Source organism: Typopeltis vanoorti, chromosome 22 (assembly GCF_054136105.1).
Source record: "Typopeltis vanoorti isolate ZY-2024b chromosome 22, IOZ_Tvanoo_1.0, whole genome shotgun sequence".
NCBI lineage: Eukaryota > Metazoa > Arthropoda > Arachnida > Uropygi > Thelyphonidae > Typopeltis > Typopeltis vanoorti.
The window spans coordinates 35,901,902-35,923,106 of record NC_143570.1 but is presented as its reverse complement, the minus strand read 5'-3'; the positions used below and the strand labels follow the sequence as shown (position 1 = coordinate 35,923,106).

At 34.9% G+C, this 21,205-nt stretch overlaps 1 protein-coding gene across 1 annotated transcript in view; it reads right to left on the bottom strand.

The window, feature by feature from the left end:
- The window catches only part of Orc3 (origin recognition complex subunit 3), a 283,514-nt gene that overhangs the window by 21,779 nt on the left and 240,530 nt on the right, over window positions 1–21,205 (bottom strand). The window contains exon 18 of the mRNA XM_090412057.1: window positions 15,977–16,096. Within this exon, the coding sequence (XP_090268183.1) occupies window positions 15,977–16,096 (120 nt within the window). The remainder of the gene's footprint in view (window positions 1–15,976; window positions 16,097–21,205) is intronic.

Here is a 21,205-nt window from a genome sequence, read left to right as displayed (position 1 = left end):
TAATAATGGAAAGTATTTGCTAGACTTCTGGACATGTACTAGTCATTACTAACACCATGCTCCAACATAATGATGTGTACAAGTTCACATGGAGAGAAAACACAAGAAATAAGAAAGCCTCATTGACTACATCATTGTTGATAGTGATATCTTCATGCTGGTTCAAGATACAAGAATGTGCAGAGGATTTGAAATTGGAAGTGACAATTATTTAGTGCTAAGCTAGATAAAAATGGATATTGCATCAAAAAGAACAGTATGTAAGAAAGTTTTAAAAAATAATTAAAGTAACATCTTTTACAGGTGAACTAGACTCAGCTATACAAACATTATTGAAGCAGTTTGAAAACAAGAACAAAACCTTTAAATCTCAATGGCAAACTCTGAAAAAGACACTGATTGATTTAGCTAAGGAGATACAAGAAATAAAAATATATATGGTGAAGTTGTCTGTAAGGATAGAAAAATAAGAACCTCATGGTAGACAAAAGTTAAAGAAACAGCTCTGGAAAAGAAGAAAACATATCAAAAGTTCCTAGCAAATAAGTTGGCAGATACACTTAGATTACAGAGAAATATGTAAGAGAGCCAAGCAATGTGTAAAAGTAGCTAAATAAAAGTTGTGGGAAGACTTTGGTAAGAATATAGAAGCTAAATCAGGAAGGTGGCAAAATGTTCTGAAGGCTATTGAAAAAGCTTAGAAATGGAGGAAAGAATACTGTAAAAGGAATTAAAGATAATAAAGATATCCTGGATGTCTGGAGTAATTACTTTGAAAGACTGTTAAATGAAACAAGCAGTGACAGAAACCTATTAGAACATTTTCAAGAGGAATGTAAAGAGTAGTACATATCAATACTTGAAGTAGAAAAAGCCAACAAAAATTTGAAATGTAGAAAGGCAGTTGGAGTAGATGATATTTGACCAGAAATGCTTAAGTATGGAGGTATAAAAGTTTTGCACTGGCTATACTGCATAATTCAGAGGGCCTTGTCAGAAAGTCAAACTCCAAATGATTGGAGTAGAGCTCTAATAGTTTTCCCATCTACAATAAAGGAAATAAAGCTGAATGTGAGAATTACAGAAGAATTTCTACTAAGTGTTCCAGGTAAGATTTATGCAAGTGCACTTGAAAACAGGTTGAGAAAGATTGTGGAAGGAGAAACTTGGAGAACAAGCTGGGTTCAGGCCAAATAGAGGTTATCAAGATCAGATTTTCATTTACAACATATAGTTGAGAAATCATGGGAATATGACAAGGCGTCCAGAGAAAGGCTTTTCAAAACACTACATTTATATGGGGTAAATGGAACATTATACAGAGCAACACATAGTCTATATTTAAGTTGTCAGTCAGCAGTTAGAATTAAAGGAAATGCAAGAAGAGTTTGATGTAAAATCAGGGGTAAGACAAGGATGCACATTATCCCCACTCTTATTCATAATTTATATGGATCACATTATGAAAGAAAGTGGCCTGATATTAGAACTAGAGATGTCAAACTAATCTTTTTGCTTTATGCACATAGATTCTTTAACTAGATTGAATAACAGCTGTAACAAATTTGGCATGAAAATCAACAATAAAAAGACTAATTCTATGAAAATAGGCAGAAACATTGAACACATCAACTGCATTCTGAAAATGGAGAGCTTCCATTTCAGCTATTTAGGCACAGTTTTTAGTGAAGATTGTAAGTTAAATCTGGAAAGAGACAACAAAATACACAAAACTGGTATGGTGGGTAGCCAGCTGAATAAATTTATATGGAATAAGAGAGAAATTAGCCAAAATACCAACAAGCAGTATACAAGACAATGTTCAACCAGTTTTAAGTCATCATGGATCTAATAGTTTGGTTAGAAATAAAGCACTCGATCAAAGACTAGAGACCATAGATATGAGGGTTCTCAGAAATATTAGGCAGTGAACAGATGGTATCAATAGAATTATCATATTAAAAATGAAGATATTGGGGGGGGGGTCTGACTACACCTCCTCATGCTCTCCCCCAGGCCCTTGAAGCTTTTGACCAAGTTTCTTATGATCCGATTTCAAGAAGGTGACTAATGTGGCAGTGGCATCAAATTTTCCAATGAAGAGTCACAGAAAGAAATCAACCAATGCTACTGCAGTAAGGGCTCCTGATGATAAATATGCTATGAGGACAATATTAACATATTGCAACTCAATATCAATGGCACTCAGAGAAAAATAGATGAACTTAAATACATACTTTACAAAAACAATATCCATATTGCTTATCTACAAGAAACAAAACTAAACAAAAATCTGAACTTCAGCATCAAAGGATACACAATTCTTAGGAAAGATAGAGAGAGAAGAACTGGTGGAGGGCTTGCTATCCTTTTGAAGACCCGCCCAGAAATCATTCTAAATCAATATTTAAATAATAACAGTTCAACAGAAGCTCAAGCTGTTGAAATACACCTACCAAATCATTCTATTTCAATAACAAATATCCACCAGCCTGATAATACAAATGTTACACACAGATATTATTGAAAAGTTAAGCAAAGCTCCAATTGATATAACCTTCATACTTGGTGACCTAAATGCAAAAAGCCCAATGTGGGGTTCCTCTGATTTAGACCATAAAGGTTAACAATTGGAAGACCTCTTTACAGATTTGGAACTCACAACAATTAACTACGGACAGAGTACTTATCTCTCTAAAACTATGGGAACAGAATTTGCTATTGACACCACAGCTATTAATTATAGAATTGCATCAAGGCACAATGGAAAATTTTTGGAAACACCATTATTGACTACAGACCCATAAAACTAACAGTAAACTTCAGGATTGATCAAGAAAAGCAAATCAAGAGGACATAGAACTTTAGAAAAGCTCACTGGACAAGGTCTACTCAAATCTTGGAGAACCTTTGTCAAGATGAAACTATCTATTAAAACCTTGATAGAAAATTACAAATCCTTATTTCACACATCAATAAAGCTACCAAAGCAACAATACCAAGAGGCAAATCGAAAAATACTTGGATACCATACTGGAAAGATCACAATATCGATTCAATGATTACAAAAAGAGACAATATCAATGAACAATTTAGAATTAATAAAACTGATGAATCCAAAAGAAATTAATGGACATAACACACAAAATAGAGCAGGAAATTTGGAAGGCAAGCAAGAGAAATGGGCAGAGCTTTGCAGTAACTTGGATACAAGAAAAGACAGCCAACACTGGAACATTATTAGAATCCAAGACAACAACATCAAAAAAGAGAACCAACAGAAAACAAACTTCATCATAAATGCTAGGAAAAAAGCTATTACAGATCAAGAAATAGCAAACACACTGGCATAAAACTATTCAAACAACTCCAAACTTCAGTATAACAGAGAGGGCAAGACCCTCAATAAACTGACAAGTAAGATACTAAAACAAGCAAGAACATACCACTCTAACGACATCTTCCCTGAAGCATTTACATTATGTGAACTAAATTCATCAATCAAGAAAACTGCACCTAATAAATCTCCTGGTAATGATTTTATCTTTGGTCATATGTTCAAACATCTTGACAAAATGCCAAAGAACAACTTCTGGACATTCTTAATACTTCTTGGCAAACAGGCAAACTACCAAAAGAATGGAAAAAATCAGTTATTGTACCAATCCTAAAACCTGACAAAAATGCTGGAGAATGTCAAAACTATAGACCTATCACATTAACTACCATGCTCTGTAAAATTACTGAAAGAATCATACACTCCAGACTCTTGCATTGGCTCACAAAAAAATAAGAAAATTAACTACAACCAAACTGCCTATAGAGCCCATCATTCGATGACAGATAAATTATTCTACTTCTGCCAAACAATAATAGACTCATTTCAGGAAAAACCAACAAAAAAGACAACTGCCATATTCCTTGATATGACTGCTGCTTTTGATTGTTTTTGGATCAAAAAATTTAATACAAATAGTATATGATATTGGAATTAGAAGAAATGCTTTAATCTGGATTGCTGATTTCATGAGAGGAAGAAAGATAAATGTTAGAAGCAATGCAGCAATATCTAGAGAGCAAAGAACTTGGGCTTGTGTTCCATAGGGCTCAGCACTCAGTCCCTTACTATTCCTTTTATATGTCAATAACATTCATCCCTACCTTGCAGAAGACACAAAAGTAGCCTGCTACGCAGACAATATAGCCATCTGGCTCACTAGTGATAAAATTAAAGAATCGAAGAGATTCTAAACAAATCCATGAGAGAATTAGAAAAATGGTCAGGTGAACTTAAAGTCAAAATCAACCAGATAAAACAAAAATAAGCACCTTTAGTACAGACAGGAAAAATACATTCCTACAATCTCAAAGTCATGATCAACAATAGGCTAATTGAAAAAGTTGCAAATCCAAAATACCTTGGTATTACGCTTGATCAGGAATTACGTTTTGCACAACACATCTCTGAGACTTCCAACAGGGCTCTCAAAAAACTAAATATATTGAAAAGGCTTTGCGGAACAAAATGGGACATGCAGCACCTATCTGGCTTCATCAGTAAAGGAAAAATTAGACAAAGTACAAGCAAAAGTGTCCAAGATTATCATTGGTACAGTCTTATCAACAACATCAGAGCCCGACAGGAATGTGGGCTTGACCTGCTGGAAATCTGTCACCATAAAATTCATTAATAATATCAGAAGCTACCAAAGTGATCATATCTAGCTAAAAACTTAGGAACATTGGAATCAAAAATGCAGACTTCACAGATCATCAACTTTGCAATCTGATGACCCTATCAGGAAGGAAATAGATCATGATCATCTAAATGCTCACATAAGCAAAGAACCTCTATTTTCCAGTCCTTTACCTTCAAATATCTCCATAAATCTAAACCTTACAAAACTCTGTACAAAAAAAGAATTAAAAAAAAAAAACACTCAAAGAAAAAGGCTTAAATACTATCAACCTTCTTTAATCCTCCAAACAAGTTATTTGTTATACTAATGGATCGCCAGACACCAATATCATTAATGGAGGCACTGGTGCTCTTCTATTCCTGAAAGGTGAAAAACTTTCAATAAAAGTTGAATCTGGGAGAATTGCATTCAATTTTACCATTGAACTTTATGCAATAAATAAAGCGCTCGAAGCCTACTTAAAATTATCATCATCTCAACAATCGGAGGGAATTATAATTTACAGTGATTCAAGATCAGCTATGGAGGCAATCAAAAATGGCAATACCAAGCTTATACAAGACATCCATAAACGCTTAAACCAACTAAAGTGTTTGTGAAAAAGATTCATTTTACAATGGATTCCTGCTCATGTAGACATTGATTGCAATGAAGCAGTTGATAAATTAGCAAAAGAGGCCAGAGAACTCATCCAAGAAACTCACATGATAACTGTTGCTGATGCTAACGGATTAGCAAAATCTAAACTAATTCCACTAAAATCAGGGACACAAGACCAAATTCCTGAAATCAATGCTGACAGAAAGACCTCCACCATGATAGCAAGACTCTGAACAGGACATTTTAGAGGAATGAAGATCAATACAGATGATACGAGAACATAAACTGCAATAACTGCCCTAATACTGAGCTGACACCCACTCACATTTTTACCTGTCCAGCCTTGCAAGCAATAGACCCTAATCCTGGACAACAGCTCTATATGAACAAAATCATAGACATAGTCAAAGCAGTTCAAGGAGCACATGGAAATATCTAAGCCTCTTCAAAGGACAAGACAACAACAACAACAAATGAAGATATCAGAAAGGAACTTGATATTGTTAGCATTCAAGAATGTGTAAGCAGAGCTAATCTAAATGTGAAAAAAAGATTGACTGATTCAGCAATTCAGCCTAGGAAGAATGCAGTGAAGTTGTCTGAAAAGATAGAAAAATCAGAACTTTACAGAGGACAAGAAGTTAAAGAGGCAGTCCAGGAAAAAGATGAATACATAGTGAAAGTTCCAGACATAGAGAAAAATATAATGCTAAGTTATGTGAAAAAGTCATGGAGAGACTCTGGTCAAAGGATAAAAATCATAAAGTTGGTTAAAAAAACGTTCTGGAGGAAACAGGCATTATTTAAATATGCTGTGTAATCAAGCAGATAAATAAAATGTAATGTTTTAATGTATTTTTCAACATTTATAGTAATGTATTGGGTTGTTGCAAATGAAATGGCCGTTGAATGACTGTCAGGTTTCTACTGGTTGCTGAAGAAAGTAAGCGCTGAGGTATATGAAAATTTTTAAGGTCATGTGACAGCGTCACACGTAGGTGATGCAATTGTAGTATTTGTTTCGTTCAATGAGCATTAAACATTGAATACTACCGACATCAAGAGTCAATCATGGAACCCAGTTAATTAAGGTTGCTATACCTTTACGAGTTGAAATTGGGAAATTCTGCAGCAGCTGCAGTAAAAAACATCAATAAAGCATTCACTGGAGGAACAACTAATGAGAGAGATCCACTCGCTGTTGGTTTGCAAAATTTCGCTCAGGAGATTTGAGGCTACAAAATGAACCCCATTGCCATCGTCCTTCCTCCATTGATTCGAATGAATTAAAGGATTTAATCGAATCAGATTCATGACAAACTGTACAAGAGATCACCTAGACACTAAATGTACACTTCTCAACTGTTTCATGGCACTTGGCAATAATAGGAAAAGGAAGCTCGACAAGTGGATGCATCACGAACTCACTGATGAAAACAAAGCACGGTGTTTGGAAGTGTGCTCTTCTCTCTTAAGAAGTAAAGAAGAAAGGTTCCTGCAAATGAATTGTGACTGTGGACGAGAAGTGGATATTCTACGACAATCATACACGTTCATCGCAGTGGTTGGGAGTGAAAGACGCTCCAGGAAGGACTCCAAAAGCACCTCTGCATCCAATGAAGAGGTTGTTTACTGTACGGTGGTCTTCTGCTGGTGTTATTCAGTACTCATTTCTTCCACGAGGTGAAACGATAAATGTAGCTCGATATTGTACAGATATGTGGCAAATGCATGACAAATTGTGCCTTAAGCAACCAGCACTTGTGAATAGACATGGAGTCCTATTGCTTCAGGATAACGCCCGACCACATACGGCAGTGTCAACCATACAGCAAATCAACAATTTGGGATACGAAATTGTGCCTCATCCTCCATACTCTCCTGACATTTCCTCAATAGATTACCATTTTTTCCAGCACTTGAGCCATTTTTTGTCAAAGAAATGCTTTGCCAACAACGCAAATAACTTTGTATTTTTAATTATTAAATGACCAAATATGTTTAGTTTAAATGCATCAATTTATCGGGTAGTGGAGGACTTCATCACTTCCAGAGACACTGATTTTTACAAATGTGGTATAAATGACCTTGCCACACGTTGCAACAATGCACCGATGCTGCTGGAGATTACTTTGATTAAACAGGTATTCTTCTTCTTTTTATTCTCTTCTTTTTCAATCGTCCTTAAAATTGGCCATTTCATTTGCAACAACCCAATACAAATTTTACAATACTTGGAATGTTAATTGAAGAATTTCAATGAAACAGATATCAAAATTACACCAGTGATAAAACTGCAGGAAGAACAATGTACCTTTCATACTTTGTTTTTATTGACTGTTACTTTGATGGACTTGTGTTTCATTCAGGATTTCTCCATGAGTGCAGGTCACAAAGATGCCTCCAATGATCTCGATCCTCTCTCTTCTGGGTCTTCCCAATTTTCTCTTTATTCTTGGTTGCCAATTGAGTATTCTATATGTCCATCTGTTATCCCTGAGTCTGGCTATGTGGCCTGCCCGTCTCATCATGCTTTTGTATACTGCAGTTCCACCTTTTATGCCTGATCTCTCTCTCTCTCTCTCTCTTAGTTCAGTATTTCTAACATGTTCCATTTTGCTGATGTTACAAATCCTACGTTCTATTGCACGCTGAGTTATACTGAGAGTTTCTTCTTCTTTTCTTGTTGTGTTCCATGTTTCTGATCAGTATGTGAGTGATAGAAGAATGTCATTATTAAATAGCTTCACAGAGATGTCAAGATTTGGATCAGTAAGTGTCTTTTAGTCTGTTGAATGATAGCCATGTGGCTTTCTTTCTTTTTACTAGTTCTTCAGATAAATCGTTATTCATTTTTATTGTTTGTCCTAAGTAACTGTAAGAGTCAACTTGTTCAATAGGGATTTAATTAATACATAGGTGGCTGTCACCTGTGTAGATGTTTTTAATGCATTTTGTTTTTTCTAGATTCATTTCTAAGCCTATCTCACTGCTGTTTGTGTATATTTTTTCACCCATTTCTTTTAGATCTTTTGGGTTTTGAGATATCAGTACTAGATCATCGGCAAATACAAGGATTTGTAGTTTTTCAAATGTCTCCCATCTATGCTTATTCCTCCATTTAGGGCTATTTTTTTTAGAATACATTCGAAAGTGCTTATAAATAGATTTGGGGAGATAATATCGCCTTGGCAGACCCCTCTCTTTATTTCTATATTTATAGGTTGATCAGGGTTATTTGTGTGATCTGATTTTTGTTAATTTCTTTTATCATGTGGATGTAAGTAGGATCCACATATATTTCCAGTAAGGCACTGATGACTGCACTGTGTTCTAATGTATCAAATGCTTTTTTAAAATCAATAAATAGGAAGCATAGAGGGATTCGGTATTCTCTGCACTGTTCTGTTAACTGTAAAATGACCTGGAAATGATCTATTGTGGAGAAGCCTCTAATGAATGCTGCCTGCTCTCTACTGGAGTTGACTTTGAGAGTGTTTTTGATTCTGTTCAGTATTACTCTGTTCATGATTTTATATATGTGAGAGAGTAGACAGATTGGATAATAATTTTTTGTCTTTCTTGAGTTGGTTTTAGAGGTCTTCCATTCCTCTGGAATCTTTCCATCTTTTCCTTCTGGTTAGATCTTTGATTAACAAATCTCTGTAGTCTCTTGACAAGGTTTGAGTATTGAGGGTACCGATTGCCATTTTCAAAGATCCGATAGACAGCCTGCCTTCATCTGTGAGATTCTTAGCATCCCTGGCCTCACTCAGTGCCTTACTGCCACTGTAGAAAGGGAGTGTGGGCTGCACAGGACTTCGGGTCATTTCTGTTGTTGCAGTAGTCAGATATACACTTCTCCTGACTAGGGTTCTGAAGTGTTCACCAGAGCTCTGTTAGTGGTGTTAGGTCCAAGTCTGATAATGGTTAGGATTCCTAACACCTTAGGGTGCACTATGGGCAGGTACAGTTGGACTTTGCACCCCTACTGCCTGTATTGATTTTTATTCTTAAGAAAAAAAAAATAGTGAAGTAGACAAAAGCAGAAGGATTAAAGCCAGAGTATCCATCCCCATAAAAAAATTATTTACAAACCAAGTAAAAAGTTTGGGACATAAATGAAAGGTTTATAAAAGCAATTCCTGAAGTACATGGGGTGGAATTTTTAATTATTCTGATGATGACTTGCTCAATGAAAAGCCTTGCAAGTCTAAGAGAAATGCTTGAATCAGCAGGTTGATGCTGATTCAATCATTTCTCATAGATCTTCAAAATACTTTTCCATTTCATAGTCACTGCATGATAAGATGTTATGGCTAAAATCATGTTAATGACAATGGATGCAGCTTGATTCTGGCATATGTGAAAAGAGAGGTGTCAGATGCTAAATGGCCATTATCAACACAATGTTAAATATAAGTTTATATGGAGCCAATGAACGAAACATTTGAAATCAATAACTAATTTAGTGATAGCCAGACAAGAGATAATGGCAATAATGCAAGATGTGAAAAATTTTGTAGAGATGAACTTGGATTGAAGTGACAATAGAGGAGATGATGTAGGCTGTTCAAGCATCAAAGCAGCTGTCCTGGCAGAATGACAGTACAGATATTCAAGTGTGATGGTAGTAAAGTATTAGAGGTCCGGACAGTCTTATAGAACAAAATAATTTTGGGTCAGGATATCCCTTATGAGTGGAATTTGTCACATATATTATCCATCTATAAGAACGGCAATAAGGAAGTACCTAAGAATTATTAGGAAAATAAATATTATGTGTTGAGTTAGCAGGATATTTAGATGAATTATGAGGGACAGAACATTCCCAATAATGTCAAACAGTCTAGTTTTACAGAAGGAAGTCTTGCATGGATAATATGTATTTTCCTTATGGTAAATATCCCAGAAAATGACTACTAAGACTAAAGAACTTCATTTGATTTTTGTGAATCTGGGAAAAGCTTACGATTGTCAAAGGAAGAAAGTGCAGTACTGCATTGAAGAGAGGAGCAGGTGTTGATGAAAGAACTGTGTAGATGGCACAGAGAGATGTCATATAAAGATTAGTGACAAACTTTCAGAGAAATTTAATACTAGCAAGAGCTCAAAGAATGGATCAATATCTATTCAGATGCAGCTTTGGAGGATTGGAACAAGCAATACTGTGGAGTGTATAGGAGAACAAGTCTTACATTCTCTTATTTTTGAATAAAAGACAAGAAAATTGTTCAATACATATAAATGCTGGGGCCTAAAAGTCTGTTAAAAATCAAGTATTTAGTAGTTGGAGGCACTAGTACAACAGATGAGTTAAACCAGGAACCATGAAATCAGCAAACACCAAGTATCTCAGCTCCATGATGGATAATTTCAGTCAATGTGAAGTGGACATAGATCTTATGGAGGCATAATATCTCAAGAAAAACTAAGATGTGCTGGGTGATGGTGATTATAGATAATTAAGGTATGGATGTGAGTGTTGGATCTTCACTAACAGCCAAAGACAAGAAGACAAGATGGATTGCTTCAGATGAAGTATGACAGCCACCTGTACGGATTATATGACGAATGTATATATTTGGAGAAAGAAGTTGAAGGGCCTGTCATGGAGAAGATGAAAGCACATGTCTTGAAATAGTATAGACATGTCCAGAGAATAAGAGAAGAATAATGACTATTGAGAATTATGAATTGGTCACTCTTTGGATGAAAGAAAAGAGTAAAGACTAAGTGGTGAGTGGTCTGTGGAATGCTCTCACATGATGATAAACTGAAGGGTTTGTAAGCTACAAGAGTTAATTGGCATTTAAAAAAGGGGGGATAATAGATGTGTCATTTAATATAACAAAAGGTAGTGTCTAGAACCTTTACTAAATTGGTTATAAAACCAATTGGTTATGACTGTTGCAGAGGAAATTTTTCTCCACTTGGCTAGAGGTGGAAAAATAAGGAAGCACCCCTGGATATTGAGAGATGAGTAGTTAGCAATGGTGTGAAGACTAGATTTTTCTCTCAGAGAATGATGAACGAGTGGAAAGAATTGCTAGAGTCTGTCTTGAGTGATTTATCAGTCCATGCATTCAAGGAGAAGTATGATGGGTGCTGTGTGGACAGTGCGAACCTTCCATGATGAGCTGTCAGATTCCATTGAGGTTTCTATGTGTGAAGACTAGATTTTTCTCTCGGAGAATGATGAATGAGTGGAAAGAATTGCTAGAGTCTGTCTTGAGTGATTTATCAGTCCATGCATTCAAGGAGAAGTATGATGGGTGCTGTGTGGACAGTGCGAACCTTCCATGATGAGCTGTCAGATTCCATTGAGGTTTCTATGCAATAATGATAATACTAATAAGAAAAACTTCAAAGAACAGCAATGAATGCATGTATGCATCAAGTTATGCTTGACACTGGAAAAAACTGCTACAAAAAACTTTTAAGATGTTAAACCTTGCATTTAGAGAAGAAATAATGAGTAGAATGCAATCATTTGATTAACTTTTACTGAATACAGAAGTGGAGCTGTTAATGATGCTGAATGTCAGGAATATCTTGGTTATCTTGGGTAGTAGCAAGCAGTTAATGTATCTGTTCTCCAACCAACAAGCATGTTTTGAATCCTACCATGGCCTTAGATGTTTGTGAATGTCTTCAAGTGAATTTTATCACTCAGTGTCGAAACTACCACCTTGTTTATTGAAGGTCTGAAGTGGCTTTAAAAAGTTCCATGTTTGGTCTCTGGAGTAGGATTTTTTGCCCATAATCTACCTATGGTACTAATACTGTAATATACTATAGGCTTACAGTCCTTTGTGGGTGGGATTTTCTCATTAAAAAAAAAAATATATATATATATATATAAAGCCAGCCTGGATGGCTGAGTGGTTAGCGTATCCACTCTCCAGCCAAGGCTGCAGGTTTGAATCCGCGTAGGCATGGATGTTTGTGATTGTCTTCCACCTTCATACATTCATTCACCCAAGTATTGATACACTCTCCCAATATGAACTGGGTCACCATGGGAGTAGTAGACCCAAACCTCCCTCAATAGGAGAGGCCTTCACCCTGCAGTGGGTAGAAAAATAGCCTGTTCATCATCATTATCACACACACACACACACATATATATATATATATATTGTTGTAATTAGGATTGACTCAGGATGTGTACATTTATAAGATTAAAATTTAATTGACTAGAACCCGAGAAAGTATAACAAAAACCTTTAATAAATCACGACTAGTTTCATCGGTATTCCGACTTCTTCAGGTGAGTAAGAAATAACAAGACTTATAAAAATAACAAGGTAAAAAACATGGACTTTCCAGCTTAATAAAAAGAAGCAGAATAGTAACAGTCATATTTGAATAGGTGACCGCGTGCTACTGTTGGCATGAGTAGAATGTGTGTGACAGCTAATTTTAGTTGCAGGCGTAGACTTCTGTGGCTAATTGTTTCAAAAGATATATTTCAGCGATTAAACCACATTTTTTTATTCAGTTATTCAGTTATATAAAACACTGAAATACACTGAAACATTTTTGATATAAGGAAGCAAGATTGCGTTTTTGTAATCCTGTTTTATTGTGTATTTAACAGCTAACAACACAATAAAACAGGATTACAAAAACGCAATCTCGCTTCCTTATATCAAAAATGTTACAGATAAGCTAGCCAAATTAATGAACAAACACAACATAAAAGTAGCCTTCCTTCCTATGGAAAAAATCTCAAGATTCCTACATCCACCAAAACCACCTCATCATCCCCTTAAAAAACCAGGAGTCTACAAAATCCATTGCTCTTGCGGGATTTGCTATGTAGGACATACAGGAAGATCTGGAGAAATACGCATGGCTGAACACCAAAAAGGCGTACAATACAAAAGAGAACAAAAAACAGGTCTTGCTTTCCATACCACTTCCACTGGACACGATGTACTCTGGCAAAAAACCACGATGTCATACATAGAAAACAACAGTTATATAAGAAAATTTAAAGAAGCTGCTAATATGTTAAAAAACCCAACCCAATGCAATAAAAATCAAGGTGTAATTCTCCATCAAGTGTGGGCAGCTCTAATAAAAAATCTACCTCAATCTGAGCTCGGACTGTATGAACGAGAACAAGAACACGTGACATTGTCCAGTATTGTTCAACGCCAATAATGTTTTATATCTGCATTCTGTTATTTGAGTTTTATGAATAGCCAGATGGTTATGATTTGTATTTATTAATTCTCTTGTTTAAACTTAAAGTTATACTATTTACCCCCTGAAGATGTAAATCCTACGATTTACAAAACTTGTCGGGAACTATTATTTCAGTGTTTTATATAACTGAATAAAAAAATGTGGTGTAATCGCCAAAATATATCTTTTGAGCTAATTTTAGATCGCCAGTATTGGATTACTGCGCTATGGGAATCAGGCAAATTGTAGCTTAGATTAGTGTTTTATTAAAGGTTTTTGTTATACTTTCTCGGGTTCTAGTCAGTTAAATTTTAATCTTATAAAAAAAATATATATATATATATAAACAAGCAGAAGTAGGTGAAAATGTGACATAGATCAAAGAACTTTTCCCAAAAGCAGACGCATTACCATCAGGAAGAATACCTATTGTTGGATAACCTTAATGAATGTCAATAGTAAGGAGGTGACAGAGGCAGCAAGAATAGCTGAATTACAGAGTGACTTGATTATTTTGTGAGGGTGTAGCATCCAGGTGGAAATATTTCAGTGACATATGTTGGAGGGACTGATGATAAGTAAGCTGGAGATGCTTGGATTTTGCAAAAATCTCATTGTGAATTCTGCCATGGAATTTGATGTGATAATAATACACAATATCATGAGAAGGTGCAAGAGGCAGCATGCCTCTGGGTTCCCTAATTCTTGGCTTGAAATAGTTTGAACACTGTGTTGTATACAGCTAATTTAGTGTTTTGACTAATTTCTCTTTTATTCCATATAAATTTATTCAGTTGACTTCCTACCATACTGGCTTTGTTGATTCTGTCGTCTATTTCCATATTTAATTTACCTCTTCACTAAAAATTGAGCCTAAGTAGCTGAAATGTTTTACTTGTTCTATAGATTCTCCATTCACGATGCAGCTGATATTTTCAATGTTTCTGTCTATTTTCATTGTCTTGTTGTTGCTGATTTTCATACCAAATTTATCAAGTCATAGAACAAGTAAATAGTTCTAATAACTTAATATTATCACTTACATCTCATGTAAGTGATAATACAATAATTAAACACAAAATTCCAACAGGATGGACAATGATGATTATACTACAAAACAATCTGGAAAAGTAATAAATTATCCAACTGCTTGAAACTAAAGCTCTTTGACTCAATCAATATTCCTACTACCCTTTATAGAACTGAGACAATTAGGAAAGGAAGACGCTGAAAGAAAATTGCTAGCCTTCAAAATGAAATTTCTCTCGTAAAATGACAAATCACACTGATAGAATTTAAATGACAACAGCTGAATGGTTCAATCACAAAGAATGCATCGAGCGAGCGAGCGAGCGAGCGAGAGAGAGAGAGAGAGAGAGAGAGTGTGTGTGTGAAGTGCTGGATAGACAAATGAGATCACAACCTAAAGGAAGATCATGATTAACATGGCTACAAACATTACAAAGAATCAAACTTTGTAAACTAGAAGAGGATGAGAAGTCAGTCACAAGACAGGAAAAAATTAAGAATCACCACCTATGAGAGGTTTAATCTATCCTAGGGCAGAAAAGATAAGAGCATCCAACCATTCTATAGTTGAAATAGGTTACAACCTTTTGTAGGTAGAATGTATATAAAAAATAAAAATATACTAATATTTTTTAAAGTAATAAAGCCCATTTTGCTACCTATGTATTTTGTTTATTTACTTTTCTGTTCACTTGTTTTTTAATGTGTCATGGGTTTCCCCCATAAAAGTTTATAAACCTAGAATCCATTAGTACTGTGGCAGGCTAAGGGTTTTTAAATTATTTAATACCAATTTTTTATATATTATTTATTTATTTACCTTTTACATAATTTGGAAACCTTCCTCTAGAGACCAAACATGAAAAATTTTCATGCCATTTCATCAAGTCTCTAATAATGGTGATGGTCTCACACTGAGGAATGACACTGATTTCCATTTCCTATCTAAGATGTAGTTTCAATCTTTAGGTTAATATATTTTAAAGTTACTCCCTCTACTCAACAAGTTCTTGTTAGATGGGCCATATTTGCTGAAATCAATTTGTTTCACTGAAATAGAACATGGCTAAGTGATTAAGCAAACATCATTCACCTGGGAAAAAGATACAGGTTTAAATCTATCTGACAAGAAAAATAATTATGCCTTTAATTAGGTATGGCTAATTTAACCAGGCTTAGAAAAAGAAGAAAACAATATTTTTCTTGAAACCTAAGCAAGCCAGCTTAAGACATGTAGTTACAAGCACAAATATACCAGTATATCACTGACAGCTCTAGTCAATAGTTGATGTGAATGGCAAACAACTCTGAGAAGATGAAATTGATTCTATGTTGTTTCATACCACAGTTTCACAATGAAACATGAATTTGGATAATGTATTTTCCCATCCCCAAGATACAAAGGAAAGATAAATACAGTATATTAATTGGAAATAGTCTATGAAACTTACCTGCAACCAGTCATACAAATTAATCAACTTTCCATACTCCAAGTGTAATTTGTAAGCAACACACACATTAGGCATATTATGTAAGATCTCACTCCCATCTTTCATTTCACAACAATGACACTAAAAAATAAAATTAAATAAATAAAATAAAAACACAAACATTTATATTTCAAATACTTTAACAAAAACTGTTATATCAGTAACTTCACTTTATTAAAAATATCAGTCATTGTTTTATAACTGTTTAATGCAAGAAAAAAAACTTTAAATATATATATCCAAGATTGTGGTATTGCATACCACATAAGTTATAATAAAGCTCTTTTAGAAGTCACCCAGCAATATGCCTATTTGGTAAGAAACAGGGATTTTAATTTTTTTTTTTTCCCTTAAACCAAGTTAATAATAACTGACTTTGATCAACTGACACTGATTCATAAACATCACAGTAATATATATACATATAAGATGTGAACATATCTAATTATTTGGGACTGTGTGATCATTTCTTGAACACACAGTCTCTTGTACTTTAAGATCCACTCCTCTCCCATGGTTACCTGGTCTATCCTACATCACTCCTCCATGCTTCAGAAGAGATGAAGCTACCATCAAAGAAATAAAGAAAATCAGAAATAACATGTACCTTTTTATACATCAAGATATCTCTCCACCTCCAGATCTCCCATATGGCTAGTGGAATACCAGATGATGGTCCTCAGGACTGGTGGAGAAGACATTGGAATGAACTACAAACAAGTACCTGATTACAGATTCAACTATCAAACTCCCAGAATTCAATCTACCATAACACCTCTGGAGCCAGCTGAACAGATTTAGGATTGCACAGGGCAGCTGTGTACTTATTACATCTGTAGGGAATTTCACAGTCACCCTTTTGTATGCTTGGTGCTGTGCAGACTATGCATCATATCACTGATGACTGTCATATACACTACTTCCCTGGAGGTTTCAGGAACTTGTATTTACTCTCAGATAGTGCCATCAATTGGTTAAATGAACTCTCAATCTGTATATAGTTTTACTCATTCGTTTCTTGTATTTTCCCCCATACGCTAATAAATAATTTGGGACAATGGAACACGTGTATTTAGAATATGGAATTTGAAGACATATTCCATAAAAATGGGAAACTCCTGCCCCTTATATCGTAAATACTATTACGATATATCTATATAATCTTATGGCAATTTAATCTATTCACCAAAAGGTTGTAAACCTCTAGCACTGTAGGGAGCTAAGGATAATCCAGAAACCCTGCTGCATTTTTCTGGCCTCTAATACATAAGGTGGTAGTTTGATGTTAGATGTCCTAATATCAAAGGAATCCCATAATTTCACAAGGATTTAAATAAGTAGACATCATATATTTTTTAAAAAAAAAGGATAACTAACATATCAAGATATTGTTTAATATAGAATTTTCAACTAGGTATCAAGGGCATCCGCAGTATAATTAAATAAATTGAAAGCAAGGAAGACATAAAACAAGCAACAGAAAATTAAAAACGTGGATGTGTAAGTGAATTGCATGATTTCTATAGAGCAGTACAGCCTGATTTGTACTTAATACAAATTAAAAAAAAATTAAAATGAATTCTTAATTAAGTAATTTTTATTAATAACAGTTATGAATAGTTTATAACTCACAGCAAAATGTAGAGAGAGAGAGAGAAATGCAGTGACAAACTACATAAATAAACTGATGAAACCTGCACATTGGTTGATTCCCCAGCAGTCTCATGTCACAAACAATCATATGAGCAAATGTGGCATCACATAAATGGGCACTTGTTGTAAATGAAAATCATTGTAAGATGGGCCTTACTGTATATCTATTCAAGCATTGATTATATTATATAACTGAGGATAATTTTTTTTTTGGGGGGGGGATGCACCCACCCATGAAAAGCATCTATAAACCTACAGTACATTCATATCATGTGTGGGCTGGGGATTTTTATTTAAATTACAGTAAAACCCCTTTTTTACACTTTCCAGGGGACTGATGGAAAAAAATGTAAATAGCAGGAAATGTAAAAAAACATTAAAAAAAAGCTAAAAGATGACTTACTGCTAGTATGTGACTCTACATACAAGATGACAAAATTTAATAACTGAAAATAAATGACTTTACAACTTACTGCTAGTATGTGACTCTACATACAAGATGACAAAATTTAATAACTGAAAATAAATGACTTTACAATTAATTATATTTATCTATTTAATAAATCTTTAATTGTTGATTGTTTTCGCTTTTTCTGCACTCTTATAAGTTTCACCTGCCTCTTCACGGGCATTGTATAAGGCATTAAATGTCCCATCATCTCCTGATGCACTTGCAATATACCGCCTCAAAACAGAGATTGCTTTACTAGTAGGGTCGGTAGGTGCTTGATCACAGTCTTCTTCTTCACCAAAGTGGTTGGAAAGGATGTCTTCTACACTTGGTACCGTTGATATGATCACATCAACATAGTCTTGAAATGAGGAAGACTCAGCCATCACATATCAGTTGTTGGGCTCTGACATATCTTCTTCTTCTTCCTCCTGTAGTTGTTCCTCCTCTTCCACAAACGTAACTCCTGCTTTCCAGAAACAGTTGGACATGGTTTCAGGAGTAACATGCAACCATGCTTTGGCCACATGGCATCAACAATTGATATGGTTATTTGTTTTGGGTCCATACCATTATCATGCATAAACAGCTTTTTCAACAAGCATTATTTTTCTATATTTCTATTTAAATGCCCAGATCTAATGGCTGAAGCTCAATTGTACAATTAGGGTGAAAGAACACTAATCTAATGTTTCTGAGCTGCAGATCTTCAGGGTGTGCAGGACATTTGTCTAGCAATAGTAGTATTTTGCGGTGATTTCCCCCCATTTTAGCATCCAGAGTATGCATGGTGGATGTGAAGATGCTGCTGGTCATCCATGCTGTGCTGTTGGCATCATACTTAGTAGGCAGATTTTTCACGTTCTTAAACCACCTTGGCTTTTTAAATTTACCAATTACCAGTGGAGGTAATTTTTCTGATCCATCAGCATTAACCATAAGCAAAACAGTTACCCTCTGCTTGCTGAGTTTTCCACTGACAATTCTCTCCTTTAAAACACAATGTTTTGCTTGGCAGAATGTTATAAAAGAGCCCATTTTCATCAACATTGAAAATATTTTTCGGTTCGTAGTCCTAAATAATAGTCTTTAGTTCATGTTTCCACTGGTTTACAGTCCCCCCCCCCAACACTATTACTTTCTCCACACACTTGATTATACACAATATTGTGACTAGTCTTGAAACGATCAATCCATCCATTTGATGTAGTAAAACCGTTAATCCCCAACCTCGCAGCAAATTCAAGGGCTTTCGCTTGGAGCATAGTACCATCAACTGGAATACCCGACGCTCTCGTAGAAACAAACCACTCCGCCACAAGTTTATCCAATTCATCGTATGTTGATGTCCGGATATATTTTCGTTTTTTTGACATAGCACCAGATTACTTTGCATGGAGTACAATGCTTGACCTGTTTTTTACTATCATGTTCAAAGTGGACACGAAGAGTCCAAGATCTTTTGCTAATTGCACACATGTTCCGACATGCCAATCTACATATCACAGAATTGTCATCTTTTCTTCTACCGTGATGGATGATCCATGGTACTAACATGGATCATCCATCACCGCAACTTGAAAGCAACTGTCACGCTAAATTACGTAGCAGAAATTCTGCAATATAAATTCGTACTGTGATTGAAAAATCAAGGTATCACTACTGCAAGCGTACAAGTCAGTCACTGTGATGGAAGAAATGAAACTACAGCCGAAAGCAACGCCATCTGGGAACAGAAATGCGCAGATTTCTGCAGAAATTTATTTGAATGAGAGGAAATCGATTTGAAAATCAGTGTTGTCACCCGATAAAAAAAATGCAAATCATGGGAAATAATGTCCACGTCAAGTTGTTAATGACGGGAAAACAATATATCGTAAGAACAGGCCTTAAAACGGGACCAACGGAAAATGACGTAAATGGCAGGAAAATGTAAATTGCGGGAACGTAAAAATGGGGTTTTACTGTAATTTATATATGTATTTCTTGCATTTATTTTTTAAATGGTCTGGAAATCCTGTTCTAGAGATCAAACATGGAACTTTTTCAAAACCTCATGCCTCCAAATAAGTAGGGCATTGGTCTCATACCATGTGACGAAATTCATTTCTCACCATAAGACAATCACAAACATTTATGCTCACAGCCTGTTGAAAGGAGAGCAGATATGCTAACAGCTTGACCAACCAGCTTAGCAAAATAAAAGCATAAATGCAAGTACATGTGATTTGGCAAAAGTATAATGTCAGAGATAATAAGATGAATGGACAGACTTGACACAGTTATTCAATATAAAGATTTGGGTATTTTGATTGATAGGGATTTTTCAAGTAGAGGAATTACATTCATAAAACAAGCAGTAAAGCTTAACAGATTGTAGTTTAATTAAAAAGCTTCATTTGTAGGAAAAACAAAGTTCATCATCAAATTCCTGATATACCTTCAAAAGGTTTACAGGAACAGTACTAAATGTCTACATTTTTTAGAACTTCCTATCAACAATTTCTCTCCAAATGAATCTGTTATTTGTCAGAACAACAATATGCTCAGATGTTATATTTTGGTATTTTAAGGCTTCTTTCTAGCTATGTCATTCCACATAAATCTTTATCTTTCTTAAGGTTTTCCTGCTATTCACGCATCAAACGTTAATTAAAAACTTTAATAAACATGCTGCCTTAGACTAGTGCTGTTCACATGACTGAAAGTCAGAGTCACCAATTCGCTTCTGAAAGCTGCTCAACTTTCATTAGGTTCAGCACTTTTTAATCTTTTTAAAACATTTGTACATCTTTTTTATTTTCAACACGATATTCACTTTTTTATACTGCTAAAAATGAAATGATTACTTTCTATTTCAACAATTAACTATAAACAATTATCATATACAATAAAAGAAAATGAAATATAACTTTTCTTATTTCTTGTGTCTTCTCACCATGTGAATTTGTGTAACTCTTTAGGTTGGAACATTATATTAGTAATGACTAATACATGTTCTGAACAGAAATTCAACAGGTACTTCCATTATTTTTAGTTTTGTTCTTTTCTTTAACTTGTCTCAAAACATTTCGGTATGTTTGATA